Source organism: Manacus candei, unplaced genomic scaffold (assembly GCF_025592945.1).
Source record: "Manacus candei isolate 608988 ecotype Guabito, Panama unplaced genomic scaffold, ASM2559294v1 h1tg000014l, whole genome shotgun sequence".
Classification (NCBI taxonomy): Eukaryota; Metazoa; Chordata; class Aves; order Passeriformes; family Pipridae; genus Manacus; species Manacus candei.
In genome coordinates, this window is record NW_026138062.1 from 53,923,746 (window position 1) to 53,944,808 (window position 21,063).

A 21,063-nucleotide genomic window follows, 5' to 3' on the forward strand; every position below is an offset into this window, starting at 1 on the left:
GCTTCCAGTATCTGATCCGTTGCTGCAGTTGGACAACTACAAAGCCACTGACGCTCGGACAAAAGTTGGTATTATTTACAGCCCCCAGTGGCTTGTTGCGTGATTGCCAAAATACGAGTTTAAAAAGAAAGAAACACAGAACAGCAGCTTTAAAGGTCTGCACAGATAAAAAGACAAATGCTTGACAGCTCTCCCCCAGGCAGCTGGTGGGACAAAGAACTGAAGCTCTTGCCTCTTAAAATGCTCCCTGGTCTCTGCGACTGATGCCGTGAGTCATGCCTGAAGCCAGCCAGGGCAGAGGGCCGTAGGGCAGCGTACGGTGAGAGCAACACTGGGCCGCGTCCAACAGCTGCAGCTTGAGTTTCCTTTCCAACCCTCTTCTGCCCGGTGCTGAGGCCCAACAGCAGTTTCCAGAGCTCCAGGACAGCCCTGGAGCTTTGTCCGGTGTTTGTGCCATGACCTCACTGTAACTGCAGCACGAGGCAGAGAGCAGGACCCAAACACCCTGCCCAAGGGGCCCTTCAAATAACCAACACATGCCCTTTGATCAACTTCGGGCTCCCCCCTCCACCTACCGCTGGGCAAGCCACCCCCCTCTTCCCACAAGCCAACTCCCACTGACCCCATCAGGACTTACAAACACAGCCATCCACACAAGCAGTTTGAAATATTTTTAAACGCTTTTATTTACAGTGCTTGTTGAAAACAATATATATATTTATATCTATCACCCTCGTGACGTCTGTGCCATAGAAAATGCTGTGGCTATATTGCCTTAAATTTACAAAAAATGGTCACAAGAAAATCTGAAGGGAAAAAATGGAAATCAAAGTTTGGTCCCCAATTGTTTCTCTCTTGATTTGTTTTAAAAAAGCCGCCAAATTAAAAAAATATGCAGCTCAATGAAATTCATATATAAAAGCAACCCTTATGTTCTGAAAAATTCACGAGGGCCAGCTTGCTGTCATGTAAACTTGGAAAAAAAAGAAAAGCTTAAAATAAATTCTGTCTCCGTGTGTCGCTTAATAGAACCATTATTTGCTTGTAATATTCTTTGTCTCTCGGGGTTCAGCGGGAAAGCGGATGAGAAGAGGCCTAGGACTGGGAAACGCACCATGAGATCTGTGCCCGCAGCCTCCTGGCTCAGGGAGGTCTGACAGCAGGGCTGGGGAGCAGGAGCTCTCAAGAATCTCACACCAGTGACAAAAACAGGCAGGAAGGGGACAAGGGGAGGGAGGGGAAGTGCTTTGCCACGTGAGGGGCCTGGCGAGGTTATGTGCTGAGCCCCAGGGAACCATGAGATTCTTGAGGGAAGAGGATCACTGGCAAGTGGGGCGCAGGTGAAGGGATGTGGGAGACCGGGATAATTTCAGCTGGGGAATGTCATGGATGGGCTAGGTCTTTGGGTGACAAGAGAACTGCTGTCTTCCCTGTTTGAGAGCATTTCTAATCTTTCCTCATCTGAGATTGTGTGAAGCCAGAGGCTAATGGGCAGTGCAAGCACAGGCTGGAATGGAGATGGACGGAACAAGGGAGATGGGAGGGGAGGGCTCAAGCTGAAGAGCCGTTTTCTGTCTTCTGTCTCTTTGGATCCGCTTCATCCTACATGAGATATGGAGAGGAAAAAGGAGTTACCATCAACAGTCACACACCAAGGCACGTAATTTCTCCACAAAATTCTTAGCTGCTGCTCTTTCCTGCATATGGAAATCTCTGCTTGGCCTGCCCTAAATCCACTCCCCTCTAAAGCACCCTTGAGTGCCTGACACAGCTGTTCTGTTCATGGTCACAGTTAAGAGATGGACAGCTCCATTCAGAGGGACACCCACGCTGTTACTTTTGGGAGGTTTAAGAATCCCAGGCTCACACCACTCCAGAAAGACCCCAAGATCCACCCTTACAAGTCCATCTCCTGGCCTGAAGCCCAGAAGACATGGGTGGTTCAGGGGTCATGGCCAAGCACAACCTCAAGCATCTTGACTCTCACTCACCCGGCACTGTGACTGCTGGTGGAAGGACCCGTATCTAACCTGTATCTAAGCAGACAAGGGTTTATTATCCCCTTGCCACATCAGATTTGTTTACCCATCTGCTGCTGAAGCAATGAGACCCGAGGCCAATTTGAGATGCTCAGCAGCGGCATCCACATGGATTTGATCAGCACTCAGCAAATAACCTAGTTCCTTCCCCCCACCATTACTCTCTTACTACTTCTCACCTCTTCCTCCTCTGCAGATCGTTTTTCTGCGTGACCATCCTGCTCTTGCCCATTCTCATCTCCTTCTAAGCACAAGCAAGAGAGAAAATCATGGGTTAATTGAAGCAGTATTTAAGGGAATGTAATCTCACAGTCAGAGGGCTTTGAAAAGGAATTTCCCTCCATGATCCTATATTCCCCCACAGCCCGATTCCTTCAATTTTCCCTATACCAATTATTCCTACCTTCATCCTCATCACCACCTTCTTCTTCATCCACATCATCAGGATTTTCTTCGTCATCCTCATCAGCTCCGTTTTCCTCATCCTGAATGAAACAAATCGGTCAGAGCAGAAACTGGCACCAGGATGACATTTCCACGTGCTCTTTGCTGCAAGTGCAACAACAATTTCCAGAGCTCCAACCCCTTCAGACTCCAGACTCAGACATGCGAGCGCATTGTTACTCCGACAACATTATTCCCACCACCTCCTCCTGAACACTCCTCCCAAGCAGCCTTCTTTCATAAAACAAATACTTCCAGTCCCTCCCCAACAACAGGAACCTCCTTGTCTCCCATGAGCTTACATGCCAACAAGCTGCTGCCATGCCATCCAAACAACCAGAACATCTCTCTGGTTACAGGCTAATGACTTAGTCTGTGCTCATGGTACATCTGCTTCCAGATCCCTTCTGACCTTCATCAATCTGTGCGTTTCCTCACTGTTGCTGCCCCCCACCTTCTCCAGCTCACACTTAGGTACCTCAGGATACTTAAGTGGGTGCAGGACCACATCCTCCCTGCCACCTTCTCCCACTTGTTCTCAACTCCATTCCCTTCTTTGATCTTTTCTCTTCGCAATGGGCCACACAGACTACACTAAATCCTTCAACGCTCATTCTCCACAATTATCTGACAGCTCGCTCTCCCTTTACTCCTCTCCCTCAGGAGCTCCCTTGGCCTGCCCTCTTTCTTAATCTCCTGTATTCCCTTCGTACCCACAGCGAGCATAAACCCCTCCCCGAGGTCTCTAAATCTGTCCCTCAGGAGGGTCTCACCTCTACTATCTCCTTCTTCTTTTCTTTGTGGACTGCTTTCTCCTCGAGTTTTTCCTTCTTTTCTTTCCTTTCCTACATGTGAAATGAAGGGAACAAAAAAAACAAAAACCAAAACAAAAAACAATCCATTAACATTCCGGCGGTCAGCGGCAATAACAGACAGGGATGCTGAAACAAAGAGGGCTCGGAGGAGAGGCGGAATAACGGGAGAGGAGACATATTAGGCGTTAAATCCGCCCGCCCTGACAAAGAAAAAAAAAGCAGCGAACGCGCGTCAGAGCTACTTTTAGCCACCGCACGCGTGTGGAAACCAGAAGTGGCACGGAAGAGCTTTAACGATTTTTTTTTTTTATTCATTAAAAAAAAAAAAACCCAACAACAAAAAAAATCCCAAACAAAACAAAACAACGAAAAAACCCAACCCCGTGTTTGTACGATCGAGGCGTTTCTGGACCTCTCTCTCTCTCTCTCCATTCCCCCCTCCCTCCTCCTTCCCCCGCCACCCGAGGGCCCGCGCTTTGTGTCCACACAACTTTCCCCCTCCACGGCGGTGACACTGTTTTCCCCCCCCCCCCTTTCCCGCCTCCCCCCCCACGCTCCGAGCGGAGCCGAGCCCCGCGCGCGCTCGCGCCGCCCGGCCAATGGAGGGCGGGGGCGGGGCGGGGGGCGCGAGGGGCCTCGCGCCCCCTCCCGCCCCGCCCCCGCCCCCCCATTGGCCGGGCGGCGCACGGGGGACCGCGCGCGCCCCCCGCCGTCCGGGCACCTCGCGCGCGCCCGCCGCCCCCGCCTTCTCCCCCCCCCACACGTCCTCAATCCCGTTCCCTCCCTTCCCGTCGGGAGCGGGTCCGGCGGGAAGGATTGGGAGGGGGGGATCCTCACCTTAGCACTCAGCTCCGCCGGTGTCTCCTCGACGCGTTTTTCCGACATCCTGGCCCCGCAGTAGCGAAGGGAAGAGGCCGGTGGGAACTGTGCGAGGGAGGAGGGAGGGAGAGAGCGAGGAGGGGTCAGCGGCGGGAGCGCGAAGTCCCAGCGGTCGGCAGGCGGCGGCGGGATCCCGCCCTGGGGGCCAAAGTACCAGGGTCTCCCGCGGTGGGGGGATCCGCCGGGGCAGGGGATTTATACAGCGGCCGGTGACGAGGGAAGGAGGGACCTGGGGAGGGAGGAGAGAGGGACGGGAGGCGGAGGAGGGAGGAGAGAGGGACGGGCCGCTAGAACAATGTGCGCTCCGCCGCGGCCGCCCGGCAGCGGGGGCGCACCGCGGGTCCCCGCCAAGGCGCTGCGCGGCCCCGTCGAGGCCGGGCGAGAGCCCCGCTCCACGCCGAGCCGCGGGGCTGGGGCACCGACGGGCACTGCTCGGGGAAGGGAGCCGAGCCCTGTGCCCGCGGCACGGCGGGAAACCGCCCGTACAGGCTGGCCGGCTCTCCCCGAAGCACCCGAGGGAGGCGAGGAGCGGCGCTGCGGGGCCGTGTGGGAGGGCAGCGCTGGCGACACGCGGCCTCCTGCCTGGAATTTTCCACTCCAGCTGCCCGCCCTCCCGCTGGAAGCGCTCCCAGCGGCAGGGCTCCTCCCGCCCCTCCCCTCCCTCCTGTCCCCCCCCACCCGGCGCTGGGCGCTTTTCCCGCGCTCTGCGCGCGGCAGGGTGGGTGGGCGGGGCCTCGCGGGCGAAGTGGGCGGGGCTTTGCGTGGGCGGGGCCTCTGGCCCCTGGGGGGGGGGGGCATATTCGCGATCGCATTCTCCCCCCCCCCCCCCGTCCCCATATAAGGAGGAGCTCGCGGCCGGGGCGCCTGATTGGGCTATTCAAATGAGCTCTCTGCCTGGCAACAGGTTTCCTATTGGTTGGCGGCGGCCGGCTCGTGGGGGGGGGCGCTTGGCCGTTTGGTGCAGCGGGAGGGGCTGCTGGCACGTGGGGTAGCGGGAAGGCGCGCGAGGGACCGGGAGCCTTGCCGCGCCCGTGGCCGTGGAACGGGGAGTCCCGCCGGGATCGGATCGGACCTTGTACGGGACCGCCTTCCGCCTTCGGTGGGCGCCGCGGGGACCGGCCGGGCAGCGCACGGCGTGCAACACTGACCCCTGCCGCCCGCCCGCCTCGGAACCCGGGCTGTGGCTGGCAGACTGGCAGAGGCCCCCTCCGGGCTGGAAACGATCGCCGCTCAGCTCCGAGTCTCCCTCCCAAAGGTCCTTCCTGCAGAACGGCAGGTGGTGGCTTGCAGCTGCAGGGATTTGTTGCTAACAAAACAGATGTTCCCGTAGCCGCACTTCAGACCGTTGTTTGTCAGCTTGAGAAGACCGGGATGACTAAATTCCCTTCACCTTCCCCAGAAGCTTTATGTTGTCCCTCTCTTAGTCACACACACACACACACAAAATCTGCATACACTTGCAAGCCTACGTGCGAAACTAAGTGTGCACGTGAGCACATACGGGTATACACGTGTACACAGTCATTCTCACAGGTACAAGGCAAGGTTATTAATCCATCCAGTCGGAAAATGTATTAAGGCACACAAGTCTCCCTTGTCCTTCAGACACAAACTCGGCCTCCGTGCAAAGTCAGGATTTAGGAACTGGCGCTCTGAGTTCAATCGAATGGGTCTCAGTTTGAGCATTTACTAGAAAAAGCGATTGGTATTTGTGGAACAGGGAGGGCACCGAGTACATCTCTTCTGAAGGAAAGTATGAAAGGGATGGGATAAATTATAATCTGTGTGACAGAGATATAGGAGGTCCCCACCTTGTCATCTCATCTCCTCCACAGCTACAGCTGCTTCTCTGATGATCTGACTATCTGACATTCTTCCCAGCTACACAGTACATGGTGCCTGCCCCAAAGAAGCAGTCATGTAATTGATGTTAGTCTAGATGTACAGATCTAGACTAGTACCAAAATAAAACATCATGAAAATGCATGCATTAATTATTTTTTATCCCCCAACTGTTTCACAAAGCCCCTCTGGCCAAATTCTCAAGTCTGTCAGCTATCAGCATTTGAAATCTTGTTTGGTTCAAGCACCCTTCTTTCATCCTTCTCTTCTGCAAGAAAAAAATCCTAATTTCCAGAGATACACCCAAAAATGGGAGCCAAACAAATTCTCTAAAGTGGCCAAATGTTGTTCCTCTCTGCTTCTGCTTGTCAGGAGACGCATGGCTCATGGCTCTGCTGTTTTCTTCACCAATTCAAGATTTTATCCTTTCCTTTACATGCTCAGCTACTGAAAATGCAAAACTACACCAACACGTATCCCTTGGCAAAGACATTTTCACATTAATGCACAAACAGGCCTTGACACAACATCCTAGAGGGGAAAAAGCAAGGATTATGTTCAGTGATGTCACTGTGCCCAAAGCTCCATGTTGACACAGATTGCACACCCACAGATGCAAATAGACAAACACCTGTTTGTGTGAGGGAAGCGTGTTTCCAGCAACCTGTAGAATGGGGCTGTTGGGTCAGTGCTACAAACTGGCCACTGGCCATCTCTCCCTTTTTCCCCCAGCACTTGCAGTGTGCAGCCTCACATTGTCCCTTTCATGCTCCGCACCATATCCCCTTTGCAATCTTTGCTTCATCTGCTGCTCCTCGACATTTGCTTCCTACCTCTGTTCTTGGTAGCATTCTTCCCATGGCCCTTTCCCTGGCTTCTCTTTGTGAAATCCTGTATCTATCACATTTACAAAATTCATCTTGTATCCCCTCCTTTTCTTTTCCATGTTCCATTTTGCCCTGCATGCATGTATCAACTATGTTTTCCCCTTTAAATCCAATGTGAAACTCTTTTTCATGTCTTGTGACCTGCCAGTTTCTGCATTCTGACTCTGCTTGCCCTTCAGATCCCGATGGTGAGATTCCCTGGGCTTCTAGTGTGTAGCTGCTTCCCTCGGGCCCTGAGGGTATCCCTTGACTGTCTCACCTAGCTCTTCCCTATGTCTTCTGCTCCTCCACCTGATCTGTGCCACTCTGCATTTTGCCTGCCAGATCAATCTGCAGCTTTTTTCTGCTCCCTTTTCCCATCTGTGCTTTCCCCTTTGTTGCAAATGCGAGTATACTCATTGTGCGCTCTGCAGATGCCAGTCCCTGCTCAGTATGTTCTGTAGTCTTTGTCTGTAGTTGCTCTGCCAACTCAGCAGAATATATTCCATCCTTTTCGGAGACTTATGTCCTTAGACAAAATGAGGGAGATGCAGAAGTTACATGACAGTTCATTGTGTGGAACAAACACTACGCGTGTCTGTCTGCAGCCTGGACAACAATAGGAGTGTAATTTTCTTTGTACAAAGTCACAGTTTTGGTGCTGTTTGTGCTTGGTGTTTATGTAGTGTGCATGTGTTTAGGTGCAGTATATACCTGTTTGTGTACGGAGGGGATATTTTCCCTTTGTTACATGCATTTACTTGTGTGAGTGTAGCAAGTATGGTTCTTTTCTACTGAGATGTACACTGAGCTTGCAGGCGTGTGTCATCATACATAAGCACGTGGTTGCGATGTGTTTGGGCTTTCATGCGTGGTGTGTATTTTTCTGCTTCTGGAATAGGCAGGGTAAGTGCACCTAGAAGCAATTATTTATGCATTTTGGTTTAATACCTGGCTAGTCTTGTCACTGTGTTCCATTGGGGGGCAGGGGGGACAAGGACTTTTCTGTTTGTGTTGAAGGCTGAACTAACTCAGCCATTTTCTGAGCAAAAGCAAAGCACAAGACTGGGTATTTTAAGAATTATGTTTAGTGAACTAACTTGAAAGTGATTTCAAAACTCTCCCAAACTGTTTGCTGAATAACAAAAGAGCAGAAGGATGTGTATTTGCATTAAATTTTCTTAAATTTACATAAACCCAGAAACAGAGAGTATCTGTCCTTTCGCTTACAGCAAGACTAGCAAAATCTCAATGTGCAGAGGGAATGCGTTTGAATGCATTTATGTATTTCATCCACACTGTTCATCTTTCTGTACTGCGTCCATTAAAAATCCAGGCAGGTAATCAGCTTTCATGATGCTGTATCCTGAAGTTAAGAGGAAATACCCAAGAATTCAACCAGTGGCCAACTTTGCATTGGGAAATGGCTTCCTGAGATGCAGCACATTTAAATAAGCCCTGCAGGAGGGCTGGGAAGCAAGGGTAGGTAACACAAGGAGAGGAAGCAAGAGGAGTAGAAGGGAGAGATGAGCCTGTCAGAAGACTGGAAAGGGAAGGGATGTTTTCAATCGTGATTTTTGAGAGCCTCTCTTTGCTAACGCAGCACAGATGGAGGTCGTGGTTCTCACTCACAGTGTGACAGACGCACTCTTACCACGAGCAAAATATTCTGAAAGTAACTGCTGCCACGCAACGCAAGCTGCAGCCACCACAAGCTGGCTGTAGCATCCCAAATATGAATTGTCACATTTGAGGTTCAAATCAGAGCTGTCCTTCACTCGGGGTGCCCTTCATCTGAGGTCAGAGTTAGTTGTTGGGTGACAATTACGTAAGAGGCACAGATGAAGGGAACCAATGAGGAAATGGCTGTGGGTAGCTCTGACTTCTGGTAACGAGGATTTCTTTGTCTTACAGGCGGCCACAGGGGCCCCAGAACATTTGGATGCGTTAAGAAGCTGTTTCTGTCTTCCTGGCCCAAATGATCGGTCCCTGGAAGCAGCGGGTAACAAGGCATGATTTTTCATCGTTCCCTTTATTTACCTTCACCACGTGATACTCAGTTTGCTTTTCAGACGCTTCCGCCGTGGTTGCCCCTCGGCTGTGCCGCCGAAGGCCATGGGGATGCCGGGCGGGGGGGGGAGCTGCTGGCAGCAGCCCGCGGTAGGCGGGAGAAGGTGGAGTTGAGGCAGCAGCGCCATTCATCCCTCTTCCATTTTGCCCTTCACTCACCTCCTCCAGGCTGCCTGCTGAGCTCCTTCTCCCGCCCCTTCTCCCTATTCTCCGCCGCTTCCAGCACAACCTGGGCAGCTTAAAAAAAAAAAAAAAAAGAAAGGAAATGGGGAGACATAATTGTTTTTATTTGTGATGAAAAGAGAAGCAGCCTAAATAGAGAATGTGAGAGGAGCAAGATGGGAGCCTTGCTTTTCATTCACACCCCCACGTTGCTCATTATTCTGACCTAGCAAATGGCCAGCCCCTTGGAGCATGTTAGGCATAATGTGGTGAGTACTGTACAGAAACCTCTCCTACTCCTACTGCAGCAACAGCTCCTGCATTCCTGGGAACTGTGGTCTTGTCCGCATTCCAGAAAAGGGTAGCCTTTCCAATTTCTCCTTCCAGGGTTTCAGCCAGCATTTGCCACCAGCACAACTCTCTGCAAACCAGGCTCTCTCAAGGTTTGCTGAGCTGGTAATAGCCCTGTTAATGCAGTCTTTGGTAACATGTGTCCATCACGTGTAAGGACTTTCTATGAGGCTGCAGAAATATCCAGCAAGACTCACAGCCTCAGCCCTCAGTCTCATGAATTTAGCCCTTGGGGTTGCAGGCCACTTGCAGAAGAGCAGCATTAGGGACAGAAAAAGGGTCTGCAAAGAAGTATTTCTCCTTTCTGTTATAAACTCCTTTCTGTTCCATCCTATCTCTGTCTTTGGAAGGCAGCGATGCCTGACTTACTATTTGGAAAATAGTGAGGGAACTTTGAGGGAGTCCTACCATCTCTAGGACATTGCAGGAATAGGAGGATCAATGGTATCTGGGGAACAACAAGTAATTTTATCCCAAATCTGGGGTAAAGAAGAAGGAAATAAGAACCCAGATGTTTACATTCATGCTCTTTACCTGTCTTTGAATCCTGACACTTGAGGTCAACTCCACACTCCAGTCAAACACCAACAGAGCCTCAGAGCAAAAATAAAACTCACCAGCCAGGAAAGGTTTTCCAGACTGGAAGTCTCTGAAGGATGATTCAGGGTTGCAGAAGCAGTATCAGAGAGGCTGAGACAGCGCTAGCAGAGGCTCTGTGTGAACTTCAGTGCTCACAGATGAGCTCTGAGCTGGTGAGAGGAGGGTGTTTCAGCAGCTCACCCATGAATAGCCTCCCTAAGGAGCACTGCCTAAGGGCTTTGGCTCTGCTTAGCCCATGCCCTGCCCATAGGACCTGTGTCCACCTCACCATTGTGCTGTCTGCAGCTTCCATGATGCGGACGTTGGTTTCAGCCTGTGCAGAATACAATCACCAGATACAGCAGGGGATTTCTGAAGAGCCTTCTGCATATACACAGGTGTGGGCCTCCAGCAAAAGGTCTTCTTTATGGACACCAAGCAGTTTTGGGACCTGCTGTAGCAAGAAGTATTGCCAAGCCCTCTATGCATTTCACCATGCAAAGCACATTACTGTGTCATTTTCCTCTGTCAGACTCCGAAATCCAAGGACATGGCTCCTGCCACAACTCAGGAGGTCGATTTCTCAACCACATCTTGCAACCTGCTATTTCCAGTCCTTTGGCACAGGTTCAGTCTGGCTCCTGCACATAGTGGGCCGGATGCAACAGTCAGCAGAAGCACCATTAAGGAAGCGAGCCCTGGGCTGGAGCTGGGATGAGTCAGTCTGCTCTCTTCCCTGTAATCCAGTGGAGCTGGTGATAGCTGAAGGCAACCACCATTCCCCAGGGAGGGTGACAGAGGTGTTACCCTCCCCCCTGATTTGTGGAGATTCCCCACTACCGCTGTAGGTGCCACACACCGAGTACCTGCACTTCGTCTGTGGTTCCTGGTGGCTGTCCAGGGTCAGTGGTGACCCACAGCTGGCTTACAAAGTGCTCTCCCTGCTTCTGCCAGGCAGAGCACTGGTGTGTGTGCACTGTCCGTGCACTCGGCACAGGGAAACAGCTCCATCGGTGCCTCCTACATGCCCACACCACAGAGGAAGCCTGGGATGAGTGCTGACCCTGCAGCAGCCGGGCATTGCTGCTGACTCTGGCCAGGAACCAACTGGCCACCAGCCACTGGGGTTATCACGGAATCACAGAATATTCTGAGTTGGAAGGGACCCACAAGGATCATCGTGTCCAACTCCTGGCCCTGCACAGGACATCCCCAAGAATCACAGCATGTCTCTGAGAGCATTGTCCAAACGATTCTTGAACTCTGTCAGGCTTGGTGCTGTGACCACTTCCCTGGGGTACCTGTTCCAGTGCCCAACCACCCTCTGGCTGAAAATTTTCTAATATCCAACCTAAACGTCCCCGACACAATTTCAGGCCATTCCCTATCACTGGTCGCCAGAGAGATCAGAGCTCTGGGCTTCCCCTGGTGAGGAAGCTGCGCACAGCGGTGAGGGCTCCCTGAGGCCCCTCTGTTCCCGTTACCCCCTCACCATCCCTGTCGGGCGCTGCCCGGCGCAGGCCGGGAGCGCTCCCCGCGGGGGCCGCCAGGGGGCGCTGTGCCGAGCGGCCCATACCCACCCCCGCCCTCCCCCAGGGCGGGCGCGCATGCGCGGTGCGGGCGCGGCGGGGGCAGCGCGGTCCGGTCCGCGATGGGCGCGGAGGCGTGAGCGGCCCCAGCGGCTCCGGGAGCGCCGAACGGGAGCGCCGCGCCCGCCACCACCGCCAGGCACGGCAGGGCTGGGCAGGGCAAGGCGGGGGCGGGGGGAGCGCCGCCGTCACCTGCCCGGGATGGCGGCGGGGCGGGGGGGCCGGTTCCGCCGCTCCGCCCCTCCCCGCCCTCGGCCCCGGCTGTGCTCACCGCCCTCTCCCCTCCGCAGAGGCCGCCCCCGAGCGAGGGAAGCATGTTCCGGCTGATGAGGGATGGCGAGCCGGAGGACCCCATGTTTGCCATGTGAGTCGGGCAGGGCATCCTCAGGATGGGGGGGAGGAGAAGCGGCGGGAGGGAGAGATGCGAGATCGCCCTCGGGATCGGCGCGGGGGCAGATCCCCGCGCTCCCCCTCGCGTCCGGACAGGCGGGCAGAGGCCTTTGCCGGGCTGCGGAGGAGCTGTCTGGGGACAAACACAAACATCCTCCCAGGGGGCAGCGCGGGGAATAACCTGGTTCGCGCTGGTCCCGTTTCCGTGATATTGGAGCGTGGTCTTGAAGGAAAGCATAATAAAGTAGGCCAAAAGGCATCGCAGCTGCCTGAGAGGAGGAGAGGGCTGGAATAGCTAATCTGTTTCTTTGCGCAAGGATTCCTTTTTCTTATGCAAAGTAGGGTTGCAGTTCGGATAGATAAAATCTGCTGTTCCATCCAGTGTTTGTTGCTGCTGTGCACAGGAACTCATTAATGGAGCTGTTGGAGGCTGCTGAAGCAGTTGTCAAGTTGTGACGAACAAAGTAAAGAGAAGCCAACGGGTAGTTTTGAAACACGAGTATTGAAATCTAACAAAGGTCCCGACAACTCTTCCTGGGATTCCTTTTACTGAATGTTTTTGTTTCTGTCCACAGTCCAGAAATTGGATGCTATTGATAAATTTTGGCAGTGACACTAAGTTGGCAGTCCTTGCCAAAGCGGATAAGGAATAGACTGTTAACACAGGAAGAATTTGATTATGTTAAGCACTAAAGTACTAGAAATTTTGTGAAATTAAAGTATTTAGAAGAGTAGTCATTTTTTTGCTGATAAAATTGGTAATAAGCAAGAATTTTATCAACTGCAAGCAAATTAGCAGGAGAGGAAACTTTGTCCCAGTTAGTCACAGGATGACTGTGTGTTCCTCTCATTGATGTGGGAGGTATGAGTCTAGCTTTTATTATGGGAAGCACTTCCAGGAGAGACAGAAAAGTACTGGTTTGTAGTAGGTGCTTTTGTGATCTCAGGAACAGTCTGCTGTTGGGGTTATTAATGCTCAAGAGGGATAATTGCAGACTATAAGATGTGCAGGAAAACAGCTATGGTATTTCACAGAAGTTTTTTACTGTGGCCACTGTAAACTGTGACTCTTTTTCCTTACTATCCTTTTCTTCCTCTTGCTTCTCTGACATGTGTGAATGTGTGCAGCCCTCAAAGCGGAGGCTGCAAAAGAAGGGAAAACTAGTTAGGGACCCCAGTTATTGTTCCCTTTCCTTCTCAAATCTGCAAAAGCTGTATGTGATCTCAACCCCTCGACCAGATGTTGAGATGATTTGTGCTGGCAGAGGGGTGTCAGGCCACACAGTCCATTCTGGAGGTTTCAGTCTCGCATTGGAGTGTTTGTATGCATGTATGTGTCAGGGGTGAGAAGACAATATGCAGGATCTCATGCTCTCTGGTCCTATTAAGTGTAGTCCTCTCTTTGCAGCCAGGACGGTCTTAGTGCAGCTCCCTGTAAAATGAAGAACTGTCCTTTAAGAAGGGCTTGATTGTTTTGCAGAGCTCTTAACATAGAGGGTTTTTTTAGCAGACGAGGAAAGGACTGTGAAATGGTGGCAGGTCTGAGAAGTGGCCTTCGTTTGTTAGAGCAGTGAGGTTCTGGAATGGCCTTGGTCATGCTTGGCTCCAAAGCAGTACAGGGAGCAGAACACCAACCTGCTTCTGAGCAGACAGCAATTAGTACCTGAGAAGGCTTCTGTGGTATAATACCCTCTATTACAAGAAATGAGATGGGATTCAGAGGTCCCTTCCAGCTCCAAGGATCACCACGCACAACAACGAATTCTCGGGACTCTCAATTTTCGGCCCGGAAAGGAATGTGTAGTTACGTTAGAAAAACTTGTAGTCACAAGGGGTGGATTGTATGGGGCTTTGTCCTCACCATTTTTCTCTCAACCCTTCCAAAAGGGATCCTTTTGCCATCCATCGACAGCACATGAACCGCATGCTCTCTGGAAGTTTCGGGTTCGGCCCACTCCTTGGCATCACCGATGGGACCACACCAGGGGCTCGCCAGGCTGGCCGCAGGATGCAGGTAAAAGGGAGGCTGAGTACAGGGTAGAACTTCTGGAACTACCTTGTTGGCTTGTATTTCCCACTGTTCCTGGGTTGGGCACCCTCCTCGCCTTCACATGGGTGGTGGGTGCAGCACTGATCTCTAAAGCAGTGGTAATTCTGGTCCTTCTCTTTACTCCACATCCGTTAATATGTTGAATGCAACTGCATTCTAGGTTGGATGGGAGGAAGGGAATAAATATGTTATTTTTAGAGGACATGAATTAATATAAGTGGGATAAATTTAGGAGCATTACCTCATGACCAGTTTGTTAGGGGTGATACGGTTTGGACCACCATGAGTCCATGGGGCACTTCCTTGATCTGTTAGTAGAGCCTGAGTGTTCCCATTTCTGTTTCTGAGAAGGATTAGTGTGTTCTGATGAGGATCTAGTGTTTGGCTGTTGCAAAGTCATTCTCTGTTCTGCTTTTCTGTTGTCCTGGCAGGCAGGAGCTATTTCACCCTTTGGGATGCTCGGCATGGTAAGTTTTCTGTTTTTCTGGGTCAAACTGGAGGTTTTCCAAGTAGTGGCTCTGTACTGAGATTCATCAGTACAGTGTGCAACCAGTACTAAAATGTAGCAATCTGAGCACAGCCACGTAGTGAGAGTGGGAATGTCTGAGGAGACCAGGATGAGCTCTAGATTTATAGTAAATGGAATACAGAAGAGGGTATTGAACTGAAACTGGAAGCATCTGGTTTCTCTTGGATCTGTCATTGAGTTGCTTTATAACTTCAGAGCTTTACCTTGTTTCCCTCTAATGTTTTAATCTTGTCCACAAGCTGGTTTAGAGGAGAGATTCTAACTCTCTTTATATGGGGAAGTTGTATTTGCACCTTGACCAGAGAAAACCCATAAAGCTGTTATAGCACAATATTTCACGGGAATTGGGACAGTTAATATCCGAGAAGAGCAGGTAGTCCCTTAATAACATCATATGTCTGAAAAGGAGCTGCGGATCTGTTTGGAGGTAATGGAGGAACTGTGAGAATGCGAGTAAAGGACTTGGCCATCAGTAGGCAGAGGTGGTTATTGCACCTCTTTTGCCAGTGGTGGCGGACGGAAAAGCCAATGGAATACTTCAGTTCAACAGGACTGAAATGAGAATGGCTGTGTGTACGTGAGAACACCGTGCTTGGAGCCTGCTGATCTCCATCGTCTACTAAAATAATACAGTGGAAATAGCTTATTCCAGCTCCAGCAACCTTAGCTGTCTTACACTGCAGAATTGCCTTAATGAAAGAGACTTCCATGTCCCGGAATTTTTGCAGCTCAGAGAAGGATTAATAAGACTGCAAACAAATCAAAGCATAATAATATTGCATGTGAGTACTGCTCTGCTGGAAACGAGAACAAGAGGCTACTCGAGGAAACGAAAAAAAAAGAAATCAGCAAGTTTGAAGTGACATCGTAATTTTGTTTACATATTGTGCAATTAACCCGTGAGACCTGCTGGCCAAGTGTGTTACTGCAGCCCTCAGGTTTACAGGATGGAAAAGGCAGGTGTTTGTAGGGAAAATAAGCAAATTGTTGTTATGCTAGAAAGAATACAATCAGTGGAAACTTCCTTAAGGTTGCTGTTAGTGCACATGCTGAGATTTCTTCTCTTAACTTTGCTGAGTACCTGGACTCACAAACCCCAGTGCATTGGTAGTTGGATCCAAACTGAAAAAACAGCCTTTGCCAGAACACTTGGGCAATGCAACCTGAGAGAATGGAGAGAACAGCAATCTCAGATTCTGGGGACTTTTTTCTGCACTGCCGAAAGAAGGGGAAAAGAACAAGGTTTCTGTTCTTAGGTTTTTGTCCCTTGAAGGTAGTTTTGTTGTTCTTTCCTCATGTCTCTTTCCAAACTAACTAGTCTTGTCTTCTCTTTTGCTTTTTATCAGGCAGGTGGCTTTATAGATATGTTTGGGATGATGAATGACATGATTGGAAACATGGTAAGAACCCTCCCTAAACCCTCTGAATTGAAAGGAGTACTGAGGGTGCTCCTACCACCCCCTCTAATGTCTCCCATCTTACTGTGCTGCTTGGTATGGGCTGTGCCCCAGCTGTCAAGGTGGGGCTGTAAGCTTTGCTTCATCGCTGGGGACTGTGACAGAGAGCTTGTTCCTGAGTGCAGGAAGAAGAGAGGGGTGAGGAAGGAAGTGTAGGAGTAGACTTGTTTAGAAAGAAACAAGTATTAATTTAACAGGAAGATGTATTCTCCAGAAGAATGGACCGATGGCGATTATATTCTTCCTGTAGTAATTTCTTCCTACTTCCTACAGAGAGAATTAGCTGCCATCTCTTTTTGCCTTCCATTCCTTCTTGCAGGAGCATATGACAAGTGGTGCTAACTGCCAGACATTTACCTCCTCAACTGTCATCTCCTATTCCAACCTGGGTGATGGGCCTAAAGTCTATCAGGAGACCTCAGAGATGCGCTCAGCACCCGGCGGGGTAAGGAGGAGGCTGCTCGCTTTGCTGTGGGTGGGGTGGGCTTTGTTTGGTGACTTCTGTGGGTGGCCACCCACAGCACTTTGGCTTCACAAGCAGTTGCAGCTCAAGGAGCACATTGTGGTTCTTGTGACTCACTGAACCATGCCGAAGGCTGCTGGGAGGAGATGGGAAGCACTGGTGGGGGGAATCCGTTTTTCAGTCTTCACTGCGTTGTGTTTGATGTGCTGGGAGTGGTGGCAGTGCAAGGTGGCTGAAATACTGCAGGCGAGAATCAGGGTGCTGTGTGGGGCTGGGAGAATGAAGAGAAGTGTTGATTCTACATGGGAATCTGCCCCCAGATCCGTGAGACTAGACGAACTGTAAGGGACTCGGACAGTGGCCTGGAACAAATGTCGATTGGACACCACATCAGGGAGAGGGCCCACATCATGCAGCGGTCCCGGAACCATCGCACGGGTGACCAGGAGGAGAGGCAGGACTACATCAACATGGATGAAAGTGAGCAGTGCCCATGTCCTCCTCCCAGCAAAGCCAGGCGCTGCTTCCCCAGCTCCTCCCCATCTGCACTTGTTCTTTCCCTACACAGGTGATGCAGCCGCATTTGACGATGAGTGGAGGCGAGAGACATCCCGCTTCCGGCCGCAGCGGGGGCTGGATTACCGGCGTCATGAAGGCGGCGGTGGCCGTCGGGCTGAAGGGACTCGTCTCGCGATCCAGGGCCCTGAGGATTCTCCCTCCAGACAGTCCCGTCGGTATGACTGGTGAACTCAGAGCAGACCTTGTGGGGGGTGCAGCGTGGCCACCCCCAGACCTACCTATGCGCTCTTGTAAGTCTTAACAAGTTTTTCTTCCTCATCTCCCACTGCACGGTTGCCTCTTAGCCACAGGATTTCCTTTTGTTTGCCCCAATCTTACATTATTTTGAGGTTTCAATTGGAAATGGGTTTTCCCACTTCGAGAGAGCAGGGGAAGATGTGAATATTGAGAAACTACTGTGCTGAACGGGAAGATGGAAGCCGTTCAAGTTAGCTTTGTCATCAACAAAAGATGTGTGGCATCAGCCTTAACTGATGTTACTGTACGACATGATGTAGGATTGCAATCTGTGGAGTGTTTATACTGTCATTGTATAGAACTTATAGAACACAGAAACCATTTGCTGTCCATCCAGTTTGAAATACAAGTAAGTGCTGGTGTCTGCTCTCCCATGTTTTGTATAGGGCTCACTAGGATGTGATCTACTGCTTGAAAAGGGACATTTTTCCCTTTTTTTGATGTCTAGACATCAGGTTTAAACATGTCTTTTTCTGTCTTCTGTGCTGCTTTCTAAGCACCACTTACTCTTTTTATGTTTTCTGTTTCCCTTCCTCCCAGGTACAGACAGTGAAACTCTGAAGCCCCTTCAAAGCACCACTTGGACCCTCCTCAAATTTAGTATTAACCTCCCTCTCACTTCAGAATTGAAACAAAGCAACTAATCTGCATTGCTCTTTTTCGCCCCATTTGGGTGCTGCAGTGGGGCATGGGGAATCTCACTGATGTGCAAGGAACACATTAATTGCCCATTCCCTTTCTGCTGTCCCTTGGCTCTGTTCTTTCTGCCAGTAGTGATGGGCATGAGGAGCTGCCATCTTGCCTCTTCCATCCTTTCCACTCTTTCTGTGCTGGGTTGGGCTGGCTCTGAAGTTTGTGTTTAGTCCCCTGTGAAAGGAATATGAGGGAATTCTGCTAGAACCCCCTGTCAGTCCCCTTACTGGGACAGAGGCTTCAATTCCTCTCCTGCTCCTTGGTGCATCTATGGAGAAGCAGAGAAGGTTGTGTGTGTTAGAGAAGGGAGGAGCAGAACAAAAGCTGGATCAGCCTGTGGGCCCCCCCGACCCCTCTTCAATCAGCTCCCCCACTTTTTTAATTTGTGAAACTTGTAACTAGATGTTTACTGAATAAAGAAACAAACTGTAAAGAATTGTTGGAGCAGTCTTTACTTTCAGCTGACCTAATTGTGCCTGCTGTGGAATTAAGTAACCTCTTCCACATCCTTGGGAAATTGCTGAGGAGCGACTTGGTGTTTAATTCTAAGGTTTTGTTTTCTTACAGAAAATAGCCTTATATCCTTCCCATATAGTCACACAGTGAGATGATGCTCAACATGGAAAGAAGACCCAAGACATCACAGTTTGCAAAAAATACCCTTTAATTGCTGTAGTTTTGCTGAGCACTCAAGGGAAATTGGTTGGTCTTTCTTGCTGCCTGGTCATCTGTGCAGCCCTGAATTGGGCCTCTGGGGTTCCTGCACCACCAGGGAATATTTCCATTATTTTCTTATTATTTCACTGCAACCGAGGCTGATGTTACAAATGACCTTTTCTCAACTTCTTCAGTATTAGGTGAAACTTGAGAGGCATTAGGAATACAGGACTAGGGAAGATCTCCTGGGTCCTTGGCCAGTTTCCTCTTCTGGCACGTACCCTTACACAAACCTTTTCATCATCTTATTTGGAATAGAGGGCAGGAAATTATGCATGGCTTACACTTGGAAGTGGTGTGCCAGAATCTTGCCGTGTATCCCCGTGTTTTATGTGTGGGCACTAATACAGAGGCAGGCATCTCGCTGGATGCCAACTCTCTTGCTCAGAAAAAAGAATGCAGAATCTACCCTCTGAAAGCTTAGGGCAGAGTTTGCACACGTCCCACCCTTCAAGGAAGCGGAGGGCAGAACCTTTGCTGGTGGCAGATTCTGTCTCCACTTTGCTGTGCTGTTTTGTCCCATGAAAACCGCAGTAGGAGTCATAGAATCATAGAATGGTTTTGGCTGGGAGGAATCTTAATGATCATCTCATTCCAACCCCCCTGGCATGGGCAGGGACACCTTCCACTAGTCCAGGTTTCTCAGCCTGGCCTTGAACACTTACAAGATGGGGCATCCACAGCTTCTCAGGGCAACCTATTCCAGTGCCTCACCACCCTCACAGTAAAGAATTTCTTCCTAATATCTAACCTAAGCTTGCCCTCCTTCAGGTTAAGGCCATTCCCCCTTGTCCTGTCACTACATGCCCATGTAAAAAGTCTCCTTTCAGTCCTGGTCTGAAGGTGATGACTCCACATCCAAGTGCAGTTGGAGAGGTCTCCACCATCTGGGAGAGTGAAAGGAAGTAAATGTTGGGGGGCAGTAAGGCTGCTGCCTCTGAAAGTGGACTGACTTTCTGGAGGTAGTGTAGTCAAGGCAGGCCCTGAAGAGAGCAAGGCCAAAGAAGGAGCTACACAGAAAAAATCAGGGTTTGGGAGAGGTTTTGTGGGAGACCAAGTCATCTTGGGGTTGCCAGACTGTGAAAGAAGGAACTGGAGCAACAGCAGCCTTCATCTCTGGTAGTCTTGAGCCAGTGCAAGAAGCGGCGCATGATGTTTTGATCCAGCAAAGAACCAGCTGAGCTCACAAAGGTGCCTACGGGTGGTGGTAACCAGCTGTGAGGGCCGGGCCAGTCTTTGAGGCAAAGTCTGAGAGAATAGAGAGGTGGGCATGGTGGTGATGGGGTTTAATGTTGACCTTTAACTGTGAGGATCCATTCCTCTTTGGGCATGGATTTCCTAATCTTGACCTAATCCCAAATCCTTTTATCTGGATTCAGCCTCTGCACCCTATAGGGTGCTGTCCTGCTCACGGATTTAGGACCCTTGTGTGTTCTTCCACTCTGCAGTGGGAGGGTGTTTTGCCTGGCTGCCTGAACCTTGCTAACTGCTGTACAGTCATTTACAAGATCCTGGCCTTCTCCAGATGTGACAAGGCTCTGGTGGTCTAAGGAAAAGTTCAGGGAGAGGAGGACCTTGTGTTAAGACAGAAGACCAGGAGAGAGTTTTAGAGATGCCAAACACAAAAGTACGGGAAGTATATTGGTTGGGTGACCCCTTTGCTTGTCCTGCGGCTGACACAGTACATTAACTTCGGACTTTGGAGAGCAGGAGCTTTTTTTCCCAAAGATGGGAACGTCCCTTAATTCTTCAAGTCCTGGGAGGCCCTTCTTCACCTGTTGATCTGGCTTCTGCTGAGGAAATGGCCTCAGCTGCCCCAGGCTGCCACTGATCTGGTCACGTTGGTGCTTTCGGATCAGCCGTTTAGAGACTTTTGAGAGGAGAAGAGAATGTGAAGGGAAGGAGAAAGGGGGCAGATCTGGACTCCGGTAGGAGTAATATGTACTGGCACTGGTGCCTTTTGCTGAGTGACTGCAAGTTGTGCTCGGGGCTCTCCCTTTCGCCGGTACCCTGGTTTGATGAAAATTCCCTTGCTAATCACTGATGTGGGGTATTAATCCAATGGAAGCAGGCAGAGAATTGCACAACCAATGATCTGCTCCTCTTCCTCTGTCTTTAGACAAGCTGTGAGGAGCTCCATGTTGTTGTAAGCAGGTGCCAGAGTTCTGTGTGTGCAGCAGTGCTCTAACTGAGCTGCCTGAAAACAAGAACACCTGTGCAATCAGCACGCCCACCTATTACACCACCCTAACATCAGTGTTTGGGCCAGACCTGCATCAGGTTAATTTTTTTCTATTAGTTACATTTTCAAG

The 21,063-nt window shown here is 50.6% G+C and overlaps 3 protein-coding genes across 4 annotated transcripts in view; 1 reads left to right on the forward strand and 2 right to left on the reverse strand.

Annotated features, from left to right (window-relative positions):
* The window catches only part of LAG3 (lymphocyte activating 3), a 177,945-nt gene that overhangs the window by 21,248 nt on the left and 135,634 nt on the right, over positions 1-21,063 (reverse strand). The gene's annotated exons all lie outside the window — the stretch shown is intronic.
* On the reverse strand, positions 939-4,681 carry PTMS (parathymosin). The gene is made up of 5 exons (XM_051780895.1): positions 4,136-4,681; positions 3,257-3,328; positions 2,443-2,524; positions 2,219-2,283; positions 939-1,602 (listed from the first exon to the last, which is right to left on the reverse strand). The coding sequence occupies exons 1-5, from the start codon at positions 4,181-4,183 to the stop codon at positions 1,552-1,554; spliced, it is 318 nt and encodes a 105-aa protein (XP_051636855.1). The 5' UTR covers positions 4,184-4,681; the 3' UTR covers positions 939-1,551.
* On the forward strand, positions 11,667-18,470 carry MLF2 (myeloid leukemia factor 2). The gene is made up of 9 exons (XM_051780873.1): positions 11,667-11,775; positions 11,927-12,000; positions 13,914-14,040; positions 14,508-14,543; positions 15,952-16,005; positions 16,382-16,507; positions 16,846-17,005; positions 17,094-17,334; positions 17,882-18,470. The coding sequence occupies exons 2-8, from the start codon at positions 11,951-11,953 to the stop codon at positions 17,270-17,272; spliced, it is 732 nt and encodes a 243-aa protein (XP_051636833.1). The 5' UTR covers positions 11,667-11,775; positions 11,927-11,950; the 3' UTR covers positions 17,273-17,334; positions 17,882-18,470.